Source organism: Megascapheus bottae, chromosome 6 (genome assembly GCF_031878675.1).
Source record: "Megascapheus bottae isolate mThoBot1 chromosome 6, mThoBot2.hap1, whole genome shotgun sequence".
NCBI classification, from domain to species: Eukaryota; Metazoa; Chordata; class Mammalia; order Rodentia; family Geomyidae; genus Megascapheus; species Megascapheus bottae.
The window spans coordinates 62,495,558-62,513,810 of record NC_143514.1 but is presented as its reverse complement, the minus strand read 5'-3'; the positions used below and the strand labels follow the sequence as shown (position 1 = coordinate 62,513,810).

The 18,253-nt window shown below is 42.2% G+C and overlaps 1 protein-coding gene across 1 annotated transcript in view; it reads right to left on the bottom strand.

The window, feature by feature from the left end:
- Positions 1-8,981: 8,981 nt before the first annotated feature.
- The window catches only part of Clspn (claspin), a 35,502-nt gene continuing 26,230 nt past the window's right edge, over positions 8,982-18,253 (bottom strand). The window contains exons 19-25 of the mRNA XM_090335242.1: positions 15,078-15,242; positions 14,848-14,969; positions 14,287-14,414; positions 13,873-13,978; positions 12,345-12,427; positions 11,946-12,107; positions 8,982-10,209 (exon numbers count right to left, since the gene is read on the bottom strand). Of these exons, the coding sequence (XP_090191368.1) occupies positions 10,099-10,209; positions 11,946-12,107; positions 12,345-12,427; positions 13,873-13,978; positions 14,287-14,414; positions 14,848-14,969; positions 15,078-15,242 (877 nt within the window). The 3' untranslated portion in view covers positions 8,982-10,098. The remainder of the gene's footprint in view (positions 10,210-11,945; positions 12,108-12,344; positions 12,428-13,872; positions 13,979-14,286; positions 14,415-14,847; positions 14,970-15,077; positions 15,243-18,253) is intronic.

Sequence of the window (18,253 nt, the reverse complement as noted above, 5' to 3'; positions counted from 1 at the left end):
CCAGATAAGGATGGTTTTTCACTCCTATAATCCCAGCTACTTAGAATTCAAGTAACAGGAGGATCTTTTCTCAGACCACCAGTTTGAGATCAGCCTGGGCAATATAGCAAGACCCTGAAAAGGAGAGAGAAAGACTGAGAAAAAGAGCATGAGAGAGTGGCCAAGGGTAAAGGGAGTAGAGAGGAAATTAAGGAAGAGTCCGGCATGGTGGCTCACTCCTGTAATCCTAGTTACTCAGGAGGCTGAGATCTGAGGATCAAGGTTCAAAGCCAGCCTGGGCACAAAGGACCTGAGACTCTTATCTCCAATTAACCTCCAGAAAACGGGAAGTGGGGCTTAGCTCAAGGGTAGGGTGGTAGCCTTGAGCTGAAGAGCTCAGGGACAGCACCCAGGATGAGTTCAAGCCCCATGACCCTCCTCCCCCCACACCCACACAAAGATGCTAAAACCACTGAATTAAAAAAAAAAAAGCCAAGTAGGTGGTCTTAAGAGACTAAAGAATGACAAGAAAAAATTTGCTTTGGCCCTCTTGCCTCCATACCTCATGTCATCAGGGCCAGATCACCAAAATAAAATAAATCATCGTAATAAATAAAACTAAAAATCAATAGTAAAATAGAGCCAGATTGAAGTAACCATCCTCAGACTGGCCCCTGGGCTTCCTGGCACCAAGTTCATAATTACCTTGTCACACAGAAAACAAATCTGTGGTGGGCAGTAAGTGTGAGAGGTGAGAGAGCCCAGACAATGAGTTTCCCATAGCTGAAGAGGGGGAAGGGAACAGCAGAAAGACTGACTACTCGCTTTCAGTGCTGGCTGGAAAGGAATTTGAAATGGACAAAACTAAGGCCTAGAATTTCAGAAAGTTTTCTTTCCTCAGGCAGGAGGGAGTACTCACTAAGGGAGATAATACTGACCAACACTGGAGATTCCTACTGAGAGGACCAGGGAGAAGGCTTAAAGCTCAACTCCAGAGAGCCTCAGGAGGGCAGTTTCTATGAGGTTGCTGCCCTCTGGTGGGCATACAGAGATATCATCAACACCTCCAATGAGAGAAATGCTAAAGCAGCCTGTCCTTTCCTATCCTAAAGCCTTGGCTATCAGGATTAGGACACTCACAGCTTAGACTGGAGGCTGACTCTGAGAGAGTTTAGCCTGCAGAATATTTATTAACAATGGTGCTTGGAATCAATGTCTATAGAAGGAAGAATGGACGGAAGGAGCAACTGAACCTTGATACAGATCTATGATAGCCTGAGCTCTCTGCTAAGGAGTTAGAATATACACCTGTCATCACAGATGTGGGCTGTACTGGAAAGAAGTCTGATCTTGTAAGGGTCTCTACAACTGAGGCAATTGCCAAAGGGACTAACGTGGAAGGAATTTCTGATAATGTTCTTTGCAACTGAGCCAATATTAGGCCTTCAACATAGGGTCCATATCACAATCATAGATTATGTATGCTCATCAAACATTTTAGATCATGCCTCACACTCTAACCTCAGTGGGTCTTAATTATTCAGCATGTTATAGACATTGATCCTTAGAGTGAGAATCTTAATACTTAGATTTGGGTTCTATTCATTTCATAAGCATTCATTGAGGTTTACTGTATACCAGGCTTTGAGGCAGACATTTTACACTTTCTCTTTTTTCAAAAATTGAATCCTTACAAACTGTGGAGCTAGTATTAAGTCAGATTATTCAGATGAGATCAAGTAATTAAGAGGCTTTCGCAGTCCAATGACACTTAAAAAAGACACTCACAATGGGACAAGTGCTATTGCTGTTGCCAATGATTCTTGAAGGCCACAAAAGGTCTTAGCTCTGTTCTGCATGCATGCATGTATATGAATGGGAAGTCTCTCTGCAGCCAGAACATTTCCTCAATTGCAGCCATAAGTTGTGCCTCCACAGCCTCCTGCTTCAATTTCTTCTTAATAATGTTGATCCCCAAAGTTATCTCAACCACAAAATTTACAAGTTCCTGGTGGCAGCTACAGGGCAAGCCACTATTAACCAGAAGGAAGCTAGTCCAACTCTTTCCCTGGCTATTTAATGGGTAAACAATTCACAATTCCCAGTGTTCTTTAGCTATCTATCTGTTCATCAGCAAGTGAAGAGAGAAAGCTCTTCCCTAATGTCTTATTTCCATATCTGTAATTATTTGGGGATAGAAACATAGAAGGAACAAGAGAGGAAAGTTTCTGTTGCAGAAACCTCATGGTAGCATGTAGCTCTATGGAAGAGGGCAGGATAGATAGACAACAGAGCTGCCAGAACACGTTCTACAATAGCTATTACTCATTCTTATCAGAACTGATTAAAACTTACAGAACTGGGCATTGTGGCTAATGCCTATAATCCCACCTCAGGAGGCTGAGATCTGAGCATCATGGTTCAAAGCCAGCCCAGGCAGGAGATTCTGTGAAATTCTTATCTCCAATTAAGCACCAGAAAACCTGAAGTGGTACTGTGGCTCAAAGTGGTAGAGCACTAGCCTACTAGCAAAAGAGCTCAGGAACAGTGCCCAGGCCCTGAGATCAAGCTCCCCTGACCCCCCAGAAAAGGTCTTGAAGGAAAAAGAGGCAGAAGAGATACCGGATTCCATAGAAAATTTTCTGAGTTGGGCACTCGTGGCTCATACCTATAATCCTAGCTACTCAGGAGACTGAGATCTGAGGATCAAGGTTCAAAGCCAGCCCAGGCAGGAGATTCTGTGAGACTCTCATCTCCAATTAAACATGAGAAAGCTGGAAATGGCACTATGGTTCAAGGAGTAGAGCAGTAGTCTTGAGCTAAAGAGTTCAGGGACAGTGCCCAGGCCCAGAGTTCAAGCCCCATGTCTGGATCTGACTACACAGACATTCAATGTCCCAGTCTGCTTTCCCAGAGAGTGCAGCGCGTGCACACACACACACAGACACACACACACACACACACACACACACACACACACACACGCCACACGCCTTCCCTCCTGGGCTCTCAAAACCTAATTTTTCATGTTTGGAAAATACAGATGATTTTTGCCTGGGTCCATCTGGCTTTCCAAATAACCTGTCTATTTGATAAATAACGTAAGTTAAATTAGACAAGACAAACAAAGCGAGGGGTGAGCAGTCAGTCTTTTTCCATCCCCCAGCCTCTAAGAAAAAGAGAAAGAACTGAAAAACCCAACTATAGCTCATTCCCAACCCTGCCCTGGCACTTTATACTCCTTAGAACAGGCCCATGGTTCTCCAGTGCAGAGCAGGGGCATCCTCTTACCCTCCTTAGTCACCAAAAATACCACGGTTCATCTAAATAAAACAAAGAATTCAGAGTCCCCAATGGCTGCCTCCAACCGCCCTCAGGCAATAGCTACTTCAAACCCCCTCTTCCCATTATATATCCCACCACAGGGAAGAACTGAATCAATACACTGAAAATGAAAAACCTTTAAGGTGAGAGAAGAGAGGACCAAAGAAAGGAATGGGAAGGATGATCCAAGATGATAAAACAAAGGGACCGAAAGATCTGGTACCTAGGTCCCAAAGTACAAATCTGAGGTTGACACCTGCCATGCACAAAGCCATGCCGATTCCTCCAGTTCCTCCACTGCTATCACTGTTTTAGAACAGAGCTAGCTGCAGGTACTCGTGGGGCTGGCTGAGTATGGAGCTTGTGGAAGTCTAGCTGTAATCCTTCCTTCACAGTGGCTCAGTCTGTATTACCCTTGCATACTTCTGGAGGCAGTTAACCCCGATCTCCATTTTTCATTTTGTAAGAGCTTCATTTCTTTTTTTCAGTACTATTTGCTAGGCAAGTGCTGTACCATTTGAGCCACACCCGAAGACCTTTTTTCTTTAGTGTTGTTTTGTGCCAGTCTGGGGCTTGAACTCAGAGCCGCCTGGCACTGTCCCTGAGCTTCTTTTGCTCAAGGTTAGCACTCTATCACTTGAGCTACTATACCACTTTCAGATTTTGTTTATGCAGTACTGAGGAATCAAACCCAGGACCTTATGCATGCTAGTCAAGCGCTCTACTACTAAGCCATGTTCCCAGCACTAGTGGGTTTTTGTTGGTTTTGTTTTTGTTTTGTTTTTCCAGTTAGGGTCTTGAGATTTTGCTGGTACAACTTCAGACTGAGAGCCTCCTATCTCTGCCTCCCAAGTAGCTGGGGCTGCAGGTCCGAAGTCTCGTTTTTAGTCCCAATAGTTTTTTACAATTGAGGAAAAAAGTTCAGAAACAATTGACTTACCTAAGGTCAGGCCACTTCCAAGTTTCAGAGGGAACAAGGATTCACAGAGATCTCAAGAGCTCACAAGGAAATCACTTCCTCCTTTTTCTCCACCTTCTTTTTTAATTGCCAGTCCTGGGGCCTGGATTCAGTGCCTGGACACTGTCCTTGGACACTTTTTGCTCAAGGCTAGTGCTCCGCCAGTTGAGCCACAGCACCACTTCTGGCTTTTTCTGTGTATGTGGTACTGAATAATCAAATCCAGGGTTTCCTGCATGCTAGGCAAGCACTCTACCACTAGGCCATACTCCTGGTCCAAGGGAATCACTTTTATCCCATTCTGCCTGATATCAGAAAGCACTGTTAAGTAACTCAGCTCCAAGCTTTTCACCATAACCCTTCCAAGGCCATCCAACACTTGGATAATTTTTTGTTCCTTCCTTCCTTCACTTCTTCTTATAAACAAACTACACATAGTCTCTATTTTCCTTTTTTTTTTTTTTAGACTAGTCCTGGGCTTGAGCTCAGGGCCTGAGCACTGTCCTTGAACTTTCTCAAGGCTCGAGCTCTACCACTTGAGCCTTAGCACCACTTCCAGTTTTTTTTCTATGTATGTGGTACCGAGGAATTGAACCTGGGTCTTCGTGCATGTTAGGCAAGCACTCTACCACTAGGCCAAACTCCCAGCCTCCTGGTCTCTATTTTCAAGTTTAGGGTATAGGAGACAAATTGTGATTATAAAAAAAAGTCCAAAATAGTAGGAAACATTTACAATGATTACTAAATACAAAAGGGTAGAATGGGTCAGAAGCATTTCTGAGAAATTAGACTTAAGCTAACATTTTGAGATTATACGTTAGCCAGATAAAAAAGGGAGGTTGGAAAGAGGGCAATCAAAATGGGAAGGAAACTTCAGAAGGCCCAAGACTGAATGTAAAGGGGATGAACTGATGGTGAGGCAGGATTTTTTTTTTTTTTGTGGGTCATGGAACTTGAACTCTGGACCTGGGCATTATTCCTGAGCTCTTCAGCTCAAGGCTACTGCCCTACCCCTTGAGCCACAGTGCACTTCCAGTTTTCTGGTGGTTAATTGGAGAGAAGAGTCTCATAGACTTTAGTGCTTGGCTTTGAACCTCGATTCTCAGCTCTCAGCCTCCTGAACAGCTAGGATTATAGGTGTGAGCCACGGTACCCTGCACAAGAGGCAGTTTTATCATGCAAGGCTTTCTGGGACACAAGCTTTATTCTGAGTGTGGAGGACATTGGAAGGTTTAAAGAAACCTGATGCTGGTGACTGAGCTAAGGGTCTTGTGCATGCTAAGCACACACTCAACCATTGTGCTGTATCTTATACCCTCTGATGTTCTATAGAAGAGACTTTCATCTAGCTTGTACAAGGTGTAAAAAACAATATTGAAAGGATTTTGTGTGTGTGTGTGAGAACTGAGGCTTGAACTCAGGGATGTGTGCTGTTACTCAGCTTTTTAACTCATGGTTTGTACTCTACCACTTGAGCCCTAACTCTAACCCAGTTTTTTGCTGGTTAATTAGAGATCGTCTAATGTCATGGACTTCTGCCTGGGCTGGCTCTGAATCACAATCCATAGATCTCAGCTTCCTGAGTAGCTAAGATTATAGGAATGAGCCACTGCCTCCCACCCCCTACTGAAAGGTTGTAAGTAGGGCATTGCATCCTCCAATTTATGTGTATGTAAAGGTTACCTTTGGGCTGCTGTGCAGATTGGATGAAAGGGAAGCAAAAGCAGAAATGAGGACATCAGGAGGCATCTGCACTACCTTGGTAAGTAACTGTGGCATTTGGGGGTAGAACACTGATTGTAGAGCTGGAACAAGTGAGCTGATTCAAGTTGCAGTTAGGAAAGAACAGGATATTGTTCAATTATGGAAGTTAAGAAGGAGGTTTCAAGAATGCTCTTCAGTTTTCCTGCTCACGTGACTGCCTGTAGTTACAGAGGTGTGTGACAGGATATGAGTCAGATATAAAGATAGAAACTAAATACTATCTCAGGAATAAGATAATCAAATAGAATTATGACAACTTTTCTCTAAGAATTCTCTCCTTAGGTGCACAAATCCCAGAAAAGGAAGCCACAGAGTTGTCAGGCACAACAACATGGGGAGGCAAAAATAGAAAACACCCATTAAAAGTTCTTATGGCCAAATGACTATCAACAGTGGCTCACACCTGTAATCACAGCTACTCAGAAGATAGAGATAAGGTGAGACTTCATCTCAACCAATAAACCACGAATGATGGTATTCACCCGCGATCCCAGCTATCCGGAAAGTCATAGGTAATAGCATTGTGATCTGACAGGAGCCCAGGCAAAAAGCAAGATTCTGTTTAAAGCGGTGAGACACTGATAGCTCATGCCTGTAATCCTAGCTACTCAGGATGCTGAGATATTGTCAGGGTCCTTCTTCCCCGGTCCCTCTTGATCAGCAGAAGGGATAGGGAAAACACGCCAGGACAAGCCAAGCGAGAGGAGAGAGCTCACTGTCCGCCTGCACCCAGCCCTCCTTCCCCAGAGGACAAACGGACAAACAGAAGCATCAGCCAGGTTTGTCAAGGCAGGAATCTCTCTCCCCAAAAACCCTGCTCCTGAGGAAGTCCCTCTAGCTAATCTATCCTCACTCTAGGTCTCAGCAGAGAGTGATATAGCCATAACACATCTGTAACCAATGGTAATCAAGTCTTGTGCCCTGCCTCTTGTCTTGTCTCAGAAAGTTATTAGACATGGCGTTATTCGGCTCCCAGCAAGATATGAGGATCACAGTTCAAAGCCAGTTGGGGCAAGAAAGTTCATGAAATTCTTTTTTTTTTGCCAGTCCTGGGCTTGAGCTCAGGGCCTGAGCACTGTCCTTGGACTTTCTCAAGGCTAGAGCTCTACCACTTGAGCCTCAGCACCATTTCCGGCTTTTTTCTATGTATGTGGTACCGAGGAATCGAACCCGGGTCTTCATGCATGCTAGGCAAGCACTTTAACCACTAGGCCAAACTCCCAGCCCTCATGAAATTCTTTTTTTTTGCCAGTCCTGGGCTTGAGCTCAGGGCCTGAGCACTGTCCTTGGATTTTCTCAAGGCTAGAGCTCTACCACTTGAGCCTCAGCACCACTTCTGGCTTTTTTCTATATGTGGTACTGAGGAATCGAACCCGGGTCTTCATGCATGCTAGGCAAGCACTTTAACCACTAGGCCAAACTCCTGGCCCCCTCATGAAATTCTTATCTCCAATTAACTACCAGAAAATCAGAAGGGATACTGAGGTAGAGCCCTAGCCTTAAGTGACAAAACTGACCAAACCAACCAAACTGACCAAAAACAAACAAAAGCTAAAATGGGGGGAGTAATGGAAAAGATTATGAAAAGCACTTGCTTAACAAATGCAATGCTCTGAGTTCAAATCCCAGTACTAAGTGCCAGAAAGATTGTCTTCGGTCCTGACCATTAGAAATTCTCAAAGTGGGGAGAACTTTGTAGAAAAGCAGTTGATAAAATGAGGGAATCCCAGAGATCTGAGTTGGCACCACATCTCTAGAGCTTTAGTGGATATAATCTGATTCTTTTTTTTTTTCTGCCAGTCATGGGACTTGAACTCAGGGTCTGAGCACTATCCTTGGACTTTTCTCAAGGATAGAGCTCTACCACTTGAGCCACAGCACCACTTCCAGCTTTTTTTGTATGTATGTGGTACCGAGGAATCGAACCCAGGCCTTCGTGCATGCTAGGCAAGCATTCTACCACTATGCCAAACTCCCGGCCCCAATCTGATGCTTTATTGAAGGGACTTTCATCTAGCTTGTGCTAGATGTAAACTGAAAACAAAATGAGTAAGATGAAGTGAAGAGGCCTGCTTAAGCAATTTAATACCACATATCCTAACTTACATATGAAGCAAGGGGATGAAAGGACTGACTCTGAGCATACTCTACTTCCCAAATGATTGGCCCATCATTCCTCCAAATAGTAATTTCCAAGGGAGCAGAGCTGCTGAGTCCTACTAAGAGTCATAATGGTAGCCCTGGGGCTCTATCATCTCATTACAACACAACAGATGCTGAGAGCTCAGCGCTTTGGACAGAGGATGTGTCAGTTCAGAACTCTTCCATCCGATCCTGATACCAAGGTGAGGCTTAGCTGCTTAGTGGCAGCTGTACTGACACAAGGAAAGTGCCTTAGAGTTAAAGACTATTTTTCTTCAAAAACTACAGTTATTACTGGAGCCTCAAAGAAAAATCACTTGCTTCTCAGATTCTTCAGGCAGTGATGATTCAATTCCAATTTTCTTCTCTCCAAAACAAAAGCACACGGATGTGTGTGAGTGCGCGTGCGTGTGTTTTGGGGGAAGGAGGAGGGTTAATAGTTCAATGGCACAGTGCTTGCTTAGCTTGAACAAGATCTTGAGTATGATGCCCATACTCTTCCAAAAAAAAAGAACCAAAAGAATCTACATAACCTATTTAGAGAGCTCAAAGAAAGAGGCAAGAATCTTCACTTTGAGTCCACGGCTAACAAGATATACATGTAAAGAAAACTAAGAGAAATGACTGTAAACTCTTCTCCTTACTTACCTGCACTGAACAAACCACTATGGCAGCATGTATGATCATGTATATTGCATGGTTAATCCACAGGGACTGAGAAGTCAATGCAGGAACAACTGCAGCAGCCTCTCACTCCAGATCCCAAGACCCTTCCTGAGATAAGCATACAAGCTGGATATCAACCTTCCAGGCATTGAGATTTATTGAAAATCTACATACATATTAAAATAGCTTTATACACATTTCCCCAGTATAAGATTACAAATATACAAACATGACTTCTATTAAAGTCAGTATCTTGAGTGTTAGAAAACTTTAGGTCTTAATTTACCACTTCAATTGGTCCTCCCTATCTCCCAGTGAAAAACAGAAACTTCTTCGAATTTCTCAAGCCCAATCCTGACTCAGAAAAAAAAAAATTAAGGAAGTGATGCTATGGCTCAAGGGTTAGGGCGGTAGCTTTGAGCTGAAGAGCTTAAGGACAGTGCCCAGGCCCAGAGTTCAAATCCCATGACCGACAAAAAAAAAAAAGAAAAATGTTCTAATTGGTCATGAAATAAAATAATGGCTATGCCTCTTTCTGTTAGGGTGATATGGGGAGGTCCTGGAATGTTTCAAATGGAAAATTCAGTCCTAAGAAAGGTTTCTGCTCCACAGATTTCCTAATGTGGGCAGATACTACCCTTTATCTTCATCCCTTAACTCCAGAAAATTAGAGCTAACAGCTTTCTAAACTGAATAAAGAGTCCAGAAAATGTTAGTCCTAATTTAAGGACTTATTAGAAAGGCCTTATGACAAAGGCAGAAAAGCTAACTAGAAACTTCAGACTTTGGGAAGTATATAGGAAAACAAAAGGGACACGACTAATACAACAGCCCATTCGTTGGTCCCTAGGCCCGGCATCTAAGAAGTCTCCCCTTTACTGAGTCATGGTCACCATGGTATGAATCTCATGAGTTTGAAAAGATTATTTAGATATTGATTTTCACAATTTTCTGTAATTATTTGTAATGCCACACACTTTCCTTCTCTTCATCCTCATCCTTCAATGATTTCTATCACAAAGAGGCATCAACCCAGGAGACTGTTAGGAAAAAATGTCAAATATTTCATGGAGGAAGTGAAACTTCACTCAAGCATTTCATGAGCCAGTAGTGGAAAAATCATAGAGTGGCCAACCTAGGAAAAAGGCGACCAGATCCATACAGTAGAAAGAACTGGAGTCTCTTCATAATCTTAATGCATTGATTATGGAGAAAGGAAACTTCTCAGACCAATCTGAGTAGAGATGCCAGCATTCTTGGTGCTGCTAGCTTTCCAAGTATTTGAAGATGCTTTGCTTTGATTGTGAAGTGCTATTATCTGTTTTGAGGCGCTTAGGAGAAGGAGATGGCATTAATGATGGGCCTCTTCTCCTCACCTGGAAAACAGAGAGGGAGTCAGGGTCAGTTCATACAGGTACTAACCTTCAGTTAGTATGTAAGCAAATCACAGTTAAATCATGATGGATCGACAATACAAACAACAACAACAACAAAAATCCCAGAATTTGTTTGTTTTTGTCTTGTTATTTTATTTATTTATTTTTATTTTTTTGCCAGTCCTGGGCTTGAGCTCAGGGCCTGAACACTGTCCTTTCTCAAGGGAAGAGCTCTACCACTTGAGCCTCAGTACCACTTCCAGCTTTTTTCTATATGGTACCAAGGAACCGAACCTGGGTCTTCATGTATGCTAGGCAAGCACTCTACCACTAGGCCAAACTCCAGGCCCTGCTTTTTATTATAATGAATTAATTAATTAATTAATTTTTGCCAGTCCTAGGGCTTGAACTCAGGGAATAGGCACTGTCCTTGAGCTTTCTCAAGGCTAGCATTCTACCATTAGAGCCACAGTACACTTCCAGCTTTTCTGTGTATGTGGTACCAAGGAATCGAACCCCAGGCTTTGTGCATGCTAGGCAAGCATTCTACCACTAGGCCATGCTCCCGGCCACTTATTATTTATATATTTATTTTTGTCATAACTCTGGGCCTGGATGCTGTCCCTGAGATCTTCAACTCAAGGCCACAGCCCCACTTCCCATTTTCTAGTGGTTAACTAGAGATAAGAGTCTCTCCCAGTCTTTATTGCCTGGGCTGGCTTTGAAACTCAATCCTCAGATCTCAGCCTCATGAGTAACTAGGATTACAGGCATGAGCCACCCAGCCTGGCTATTTATTTTATTTTTTGCCTGTCCTGGGGCTTGAATTCAGTACCTGAGCACTGTCCTTGGGCTTTCTCAAGGATAGAGCCCTACCACTTAAGCCACAGCACCATTCCTGGCTTTTTCTATGTACGTGGTACCAAGGAATTGAACTTGGGTCCTTGTGCAGGTTAGGCAAGCACTCTACAACTAGGCCAAACACCTAAGTCAATTTTATTTATTTATATTTATATGGGGGGGGGGTCACAGGGCTTGAACTTGGCCTGGGCGCTGTCCCTAAGCTCTTCAGCTCAAGGCTACCGCTCTATCCCTGGGCCTGGGTGCTGTCTCTGAGCTCTAAAGCTCAAGGCTACTGCCCTACCCTTGAGCTAAGCCCCACTTCCTATTTTCTGGACAGTAATTGGAGATAAGAGTCTCTGGTCCTTTTGTGCCCAGTTGGCTTTGAACCTTGATTCTTTTCTTTTTTTAGGTCAGTCTGGGACCTAAACTATAGACCTGGGTGTTGTCCTGAGCTCTTCAGCTCAAGGCTACCACCCTATTCCTTGAGCCACAGACCCACTTTCCATGTCTAGTGATTAATTGGCGATAAGAGTCTCATGGACTTTTTAGACTTTTAAGTGCCCAAGCTGACTTTGAACCATGATCCTCAGATCTCAGCCTCCTGAGTAGCTAGGATTAAAGGTATGAGCCACCTAGGCTAGCACTCTACCATTTGAGCCACAGCTCTACTTCTGGCCTTTTTTTTTTTTTTTTGGTAGTTTTAGTGGAGATTAGAGTCTCCGTAGACTCTTCTGCCTGGGTTGGCTTCCAACCTTGCTCCTCAGATCTCAGCCTTCCGAGTAGCTAGAATTACAGGTGTGAGACACCAGCGCCTGGACCCCTGATTGTTTTTTTAACTAAAATAAGTAAATTCTGCTTTGGGGAGGTACCACATTATTTATCAAATTCCCTACCTGAGATTTAGACGATTCCTTTGCCACCTCAGCCTTCACAGGAGAAAGTGTATGAAAGACAAAGTTTCTTGCATTTTTGGGAGCACTGGGATTGAGGTCAGAGAGGGCAGCTAGTTTCTGAAGCACAGCTTTGGGCTGGTTTAGCAATGAACCTGTTTTGGGCTGAGGAAAGAAGAATCATTAGAATTAAATCCCAAGTGCCAAGCAGAGAATAAAAAGTTGCTACTTCCTTCAGGCAGTGAGGGGACATACCGCCACATTTCTTAAGTAGAAAAGAAGCAGCAGTCTTTCCTGACATCTACTTCCATTTTCTGTGGCCACCACCCTTTCCAGAGACTATTCCTAAAGCCAGGGCTTTATTCTTGACCATGAAGTCAGACTAATGTGGTCACAACTAACCTGATTAGCAAGTCCTGGTCTGATGGCTTCAAAAGGATTACAGGGAAGAGCCTTTGATTCCTGAATAACCACAGGCCGATTGGCTGGAAAGAAAAGACAGAGAAGGCTGTTCTCGGCAAATGTTGGTAGATTTAATTTTACATTTAAACAAACCCTGGAATAAAATCAGTAACTAAAGCCACAAGAATTTGTTTATTTTATAATGGACTCTTTGCAACTATAGTGTCTTTCATAATCAATGCATTAAGATTATGAAGAGACTCCATTTCTTTCTATTATACAGACCTGTATTATCCCCCCCCCACACACTTTCGTAGTATTATTTCCTAGGTTGGCCCCTAATCTCAGTTCTGTGGCATTTCCAACAATGGCTTATTGACTACTCAAGTGAAGTCTTACTTTTGCATTTTTCCATTATACTTTTTTTTTTTTTCTCTGCTGGTTGTGGGACTTGAATTCAGTGCCTGAGCTATCCATGAGCTCTTTTGCTCAAGGATAGCACTCTACCACTTTGAGCCACAATTCTACTTCCAGTTTTCTAGTTCACTGGAGATAAGATTCTCAGATTTTCCTGCCCAGGCTGGCTTTAAATCCCAATGCTCAGATCTCAGCCTCCTGAGTAGCTAGGTTGGCAGGTATGAGCCACCAGCACCTGGCTCCATTAAAATATTTGACATTTTTTTTTTTTTGGTAGGTCATGGGGTTTGAACTCGGCCTGGACAGTGTCCCCAAGCTCTTCAGCTCAAGGCTGCTGCCCTGCCCTTAAGCCAAACCCCATTTACCATTTTCTAGAGGTTAAGTGGAGGTAAGAGTCTCAGGTCCTATGTAAGCTCGGGCTGGCTTTGAACCTTGATCCTTTGATCTCAGCCTCCAGAGTAGCTAGGATTACCGGCGTGAGCCACCGCACCAGGCCCTTGACTTTTTTTTCCTAAGCAACGAGACAACTATGTTGAATTTAATTATTAACAATAATGGTTTGAGTGTGTAGTAATGTTTAAGAGACTAATTTCTGGCTGGGAGTTTGGCCTAGTGGTAGAGTGCTTGCCTAGCATGCATGAAGACCCAGGTTCGATTCCTCAGTACCACATACATAGGAAAAAAAGCCAGAAGTGGTGCTGAGGCTCAAGTGGGTAGAGCTCTAGCCTTGAGAAAGTCCAAGGATAGTGCTCACGTCCTGAGCTCGAGCCCAGGACTGGCAAAAAAAAAAAAAAAAAAAAGAAAAGAAAGAGACTAATTTCTGGAGATAAGTATACCTAGACTCAAATCCCAACTCTGTATTGTTCTGACCAACCAAAATAGATAAGCCGGAATTCACTACTATTGAGTTTGCATAGAAAGCAAAACAAGCTACATACAACTACTTGCTCAACAGTTTAAGATCCAAGTTCACCGTCTCTCCTCATCTCTGTGGGGTCTCTCTCTCTCTCTTTTTTTTTTTTTTGCCAGTCCTGGGCTAAATTTATTCACTGCCAAGGCTCCAACACTAGTAAACTAAACAACTAAACTCTAAGAATAAACAAGAACTCACCATTCTTCTGTAGTGCTTTGGCTGTGACTTTCTTGGCTAACATCATAAACTGACTGTCTTCCCCAATTTCTTCTTCTTCTTCAGTTGTAATTTTCCCCTGTTGGGCCTGATAATAAAAATCATAGAGTATTAACTGAAAACTCTGTACCTTTCATAAATTGCTAACATTATTTGGATTGTGAAGTTGGTTTGGGGGATATTTGTTGTTGGACTTTTTACAACTTTTGCTCTTTGCAAGAGAAAAGAAAAATTTTGAAACACTAAAGTATCCATGTAATATCAATGCAAAAAAAGCAAACTCAATAATTAAAGGGGTCAGTAATATTTTGAAACTCTCATGATAAGATAGTTGACTGGCACCTTTCAACTTTATAACTGGGGCCAGCATAGGCAATTCTCTGAAAGACTTTCTACCTGGTCCCGAAGCCACTGCTCTCTTTCAATTCGTTCTTTCCTCCATTTGGCTTCTGTCTCATCAAGCTGTTCTTCAATCTGGTCATCGTCAGAGTCTCTGTGGAACAAGTCCATCTGAGAAGCATCATCTAAAGAAAAGAAAGACAAGGGTTTTGGTATTCTACAGTCTCACAGGAGAGGGTTATCAGACACAAAATATACTCATAATTCACTATATAATGACATATCCCCATTTTAATCCCACCCACTAACATAAAACAAAATCTGTAGTTCTTTTTTTCTTTTGCCAGTTTGGGAGCTTGACCTCAGGGCCTGAACACTGTCCCCGAGCTTCTTTTGCTCAAAGCTAGCACTCTCCCACTTAGGCCACAGTGCCACTTCCAGCTTTTTCTGTGTATATGGTACTGAGGAATCAAACCAAGGGCTCATGCATGCTAGGCAAGCATTCTACCACTAAGCCACATTCTTAGCCCCTAGTTTTTTGTTTTGATTGCCATTTATCATCATAAGCTGGACAAATGCAATGGAACCATTTGTTTCTGAAAACAGCAATCAAGGTACCTATGTTTTTCCATCGGAATTTCCTCATTCGTCCAGGACCATCGCTGTGTAAATCCCCATCAGCAAGGTACCTCTCTTGATATAAACGTAGTTGACGCTTATCATCATCCAACATTGTTTTCCTACAAACAAGAGAAATAAAGGGCTCAATACCAGAAACACTCTGGCAGGGTATAGGCACTGGCTTAACAGGGACCATATTACTTAGAAGGACTTGCTGGGATACAAACATGTGTATTTTCTTGATTTGACTCTGCAGTTCCTCATCAGAAGGAAGTACTTCATCATTTACATCCTCTTCATATTCATCAATCTCTTGTCCATCATACTCATCTTCACTGCCCACATCACTTCCTGATACCTCTGCCTCATCTTCAAGGTATTTCTTCAACCTCCTACAAAACGATTTTGAAGAATAGAAGCTATAACAATGGATACAACAGTATGGAGATACCTATAATAATGATAACATAGCTGGGCACTGTAGCTCATGCCCATAATCTTAGCTACTTAGGAAGCTGAGACCTAGAGAATTGTGGTTCAAAATCAGCTCAGGCAGAAAAGTTTCTGAGACCTTATCTCCAATTAACCAACAGAATGCTGGACTGGAGACATAGTTCAAGTGGTAGAATGCCCTCAAGAGCAAGGAAGCCAAGATAGGCTCTAAATTCAAGCCCTGCTAACTGACAAGATAAAACCAAAACCAGTAATTCACAAATAACTAAGTTTAGAACAACACACTTTGGTAAAATCTAAAGTACTATTTTTGAGAACACTTAAAAGCTGATAACTTAATATACACTATGAACTAATAATGGCTTTTACAATCACTGCCACATACCTTAGATGTGGGTAATGTTATTTCCTTCATTTTATAAAAATGAAGGAAAACATATTCAGGATGAGAGACTAGATGCAATGACAGTAGAAATGACATTGATTTTACTGATTTATTAAAAAGATAAACATGGGTGTTGGGAGTTGGGCCCAGTGGTAGAGTGCTTGCCTAGCATGCACGAAGACCCAGGTTCAATTCCTTGGTACCACATACACAGAAAAACTGGAAGTGGTGGCTGTGGCTCAAGTGGTATTCTAGCCTAGAGGAAAACACAAGGACAGGGCTCAGGTCCTGAGTTCAATCCCCAGGACTGGCAAAAACAAAAAAAAAAAGGTTAATATTACATCATTTGCAGGGTAATGAAAGGACTTAGAACAAATCAGGTTAAGTGAAGTAAGCCAGGCTCCGAGAGACAAACTTCTTTCTCTTAGATATGGAAGGTAGATGTAAAATACAAATAGGCATGATAATATACACAGGACTCAATGAATTAAAATATAAACAAACTGACTAAAGAAGAGTATATTTAGGGGAAGAATCCAAAGGCATAATAACTCCATCTGAACAATTCCATCTGAAGTATTGTTTATAAAGACGAATACCAAAGTAGAAACATGTTCCTTTTTTAGGGGGTAGGGGGGCGGGGGAGGGCAAAAGGCGGGAGACAGAATGGATAAAGGAAGGGTAAGCAAATGAAGTCATTGTATTCCGTGTACACTATATAAAAATGGGGGAGAATAAAGGAGTGATACTGTCCAAGAAGCACTGTACTCATAACTTGACTTATGGAATTATAACCCCTTCATATAGCTACTTAATAACAACAATAACAAGAGGCAAAAAAATAGTCCACAAAATACTGGGGGAAAAAATGCACTAATGTAGCCAGGCACCATTGGCTCATGTCTGTAATTCTAGCTAGTCAGGAGGTTGAGATCTGAATATAGTGGTTCAAAGCCAGCCCAGGCACAAAAGTCCATGAGACAATTATTTCCAATTAACCACCAGAAAACCAGAAGTGACATTGTAGCTCAACGTGGTTCAGAGCACTAACCCTGAGCTGAAATGCTCAGGGTCAGTGTCCAGACCAGAATTCAAGCCCCATGACCGACAAAAAACAAACTCACAAATACACATATCACTTGATATATATATATATATATATATATGAGATATATATATATATGTAATCCTGCTATATATCATCTCTAAAACAATTAAAAAAAAAAAACTAAACTAAAGCTGTACATAGTGGCTCACACCTGTAATCCTAGTTATGAGGAGGCTGAGATCTGAGGATCTCAGTTCAAAGCCAATCCAGGCACTAAAATCCATGGACGTCTTATCTCCAATTAACTACCAGGAAGTGACGCTGTGACTCAAGGGGTAGGGTGATAGCCTACCAGAGTCAAGTTCCATGATTGACAAAAAAAAAAAAAAAAAAACTAATAGAAAAAAAATAAGTAAATGAAGAAGTTTGGTGTCTCTCCAGGCTGATTTTTTTTTTTCTTTCTGAGTATGTGGTACTGAGGAAGTGAACCCAGGGCTTTGTGCCATGGTAGGGGAGCACTTTGTCACTAGGCTATGCTCCTGTTCCCTTCAAGGGAACCTTTAGCTATATATATTTTAAATTAAAATTTTATAGTATTTTTAAATACAGTATTCCTCTAAATCCTAGGGTTCCTGGGGAATTCTTTCAGCAGCTGTTGATCTTAACTTTCCCAATTTTTTTCTCCTACATCCTCTGTGAGAAGTTCAATTTTTAGTGGGTATTCTTTATAAGAAATCATTTCAACAAAGAGCTGGGCAGTTAAATAACATTTAAGGAACTATTGCCTCACAGGGACAAAAAAAATCTATGCATAACCTAAAGCTGTATGAAATAGTTAATTTGACAGGTGACAAATTGTAACCCTAAGTGGATCTTAATAGAATGAAATGAAAGGCTAAAAGTAATGGAATGAATCTAATAGGAATCAATATGATGCCCCGCATGTGAATTCTAAATACCACTCATTTATGGTATATTAGTGGATGCTTATTAAAATGCTTGTGATGGTAGAACTCCTTACAACTTACAGTCTAAAAAAATGAGTACCAGGAAGCTGGTACTTGAGGTGTGTGGTGGGAAGTCAAAGGGACAGAGGGTACATGAATGGAGAGAGAGGAATGGGGGGGGAGAACGATAAAGTTGCAATATTCAGTGTACACCCTACGAAATTAGGAAAGTTGAGAAGATGAGTGGGTAGGGAGGGAAGGACAGAATGATGAAAGGGGTGAGACTGACAAAGATGCAGGGCCCTCCTGAGTTGATGAAAGGGGCGAGACTGATGAAAATGCAGGGCACACATGAGTTGTAACCCCTTTGTGCAACTGCTTAAAGATAATAAAAATGTAATTGAGAAGAAACAAAAAAATGGGGAAATTCTTTCTTTTTTTTTTTTTTTGGCAGTCCTGGGCTTGAGCTCAGGGCCGGAGCACTGTTCTTGGACTTTCTCAAGGCTAGAGCTCTTCCACTTGAGCCTCAGCACCACTTCCAGCTTTTTCTATGTATGTGGCACTGAGGAA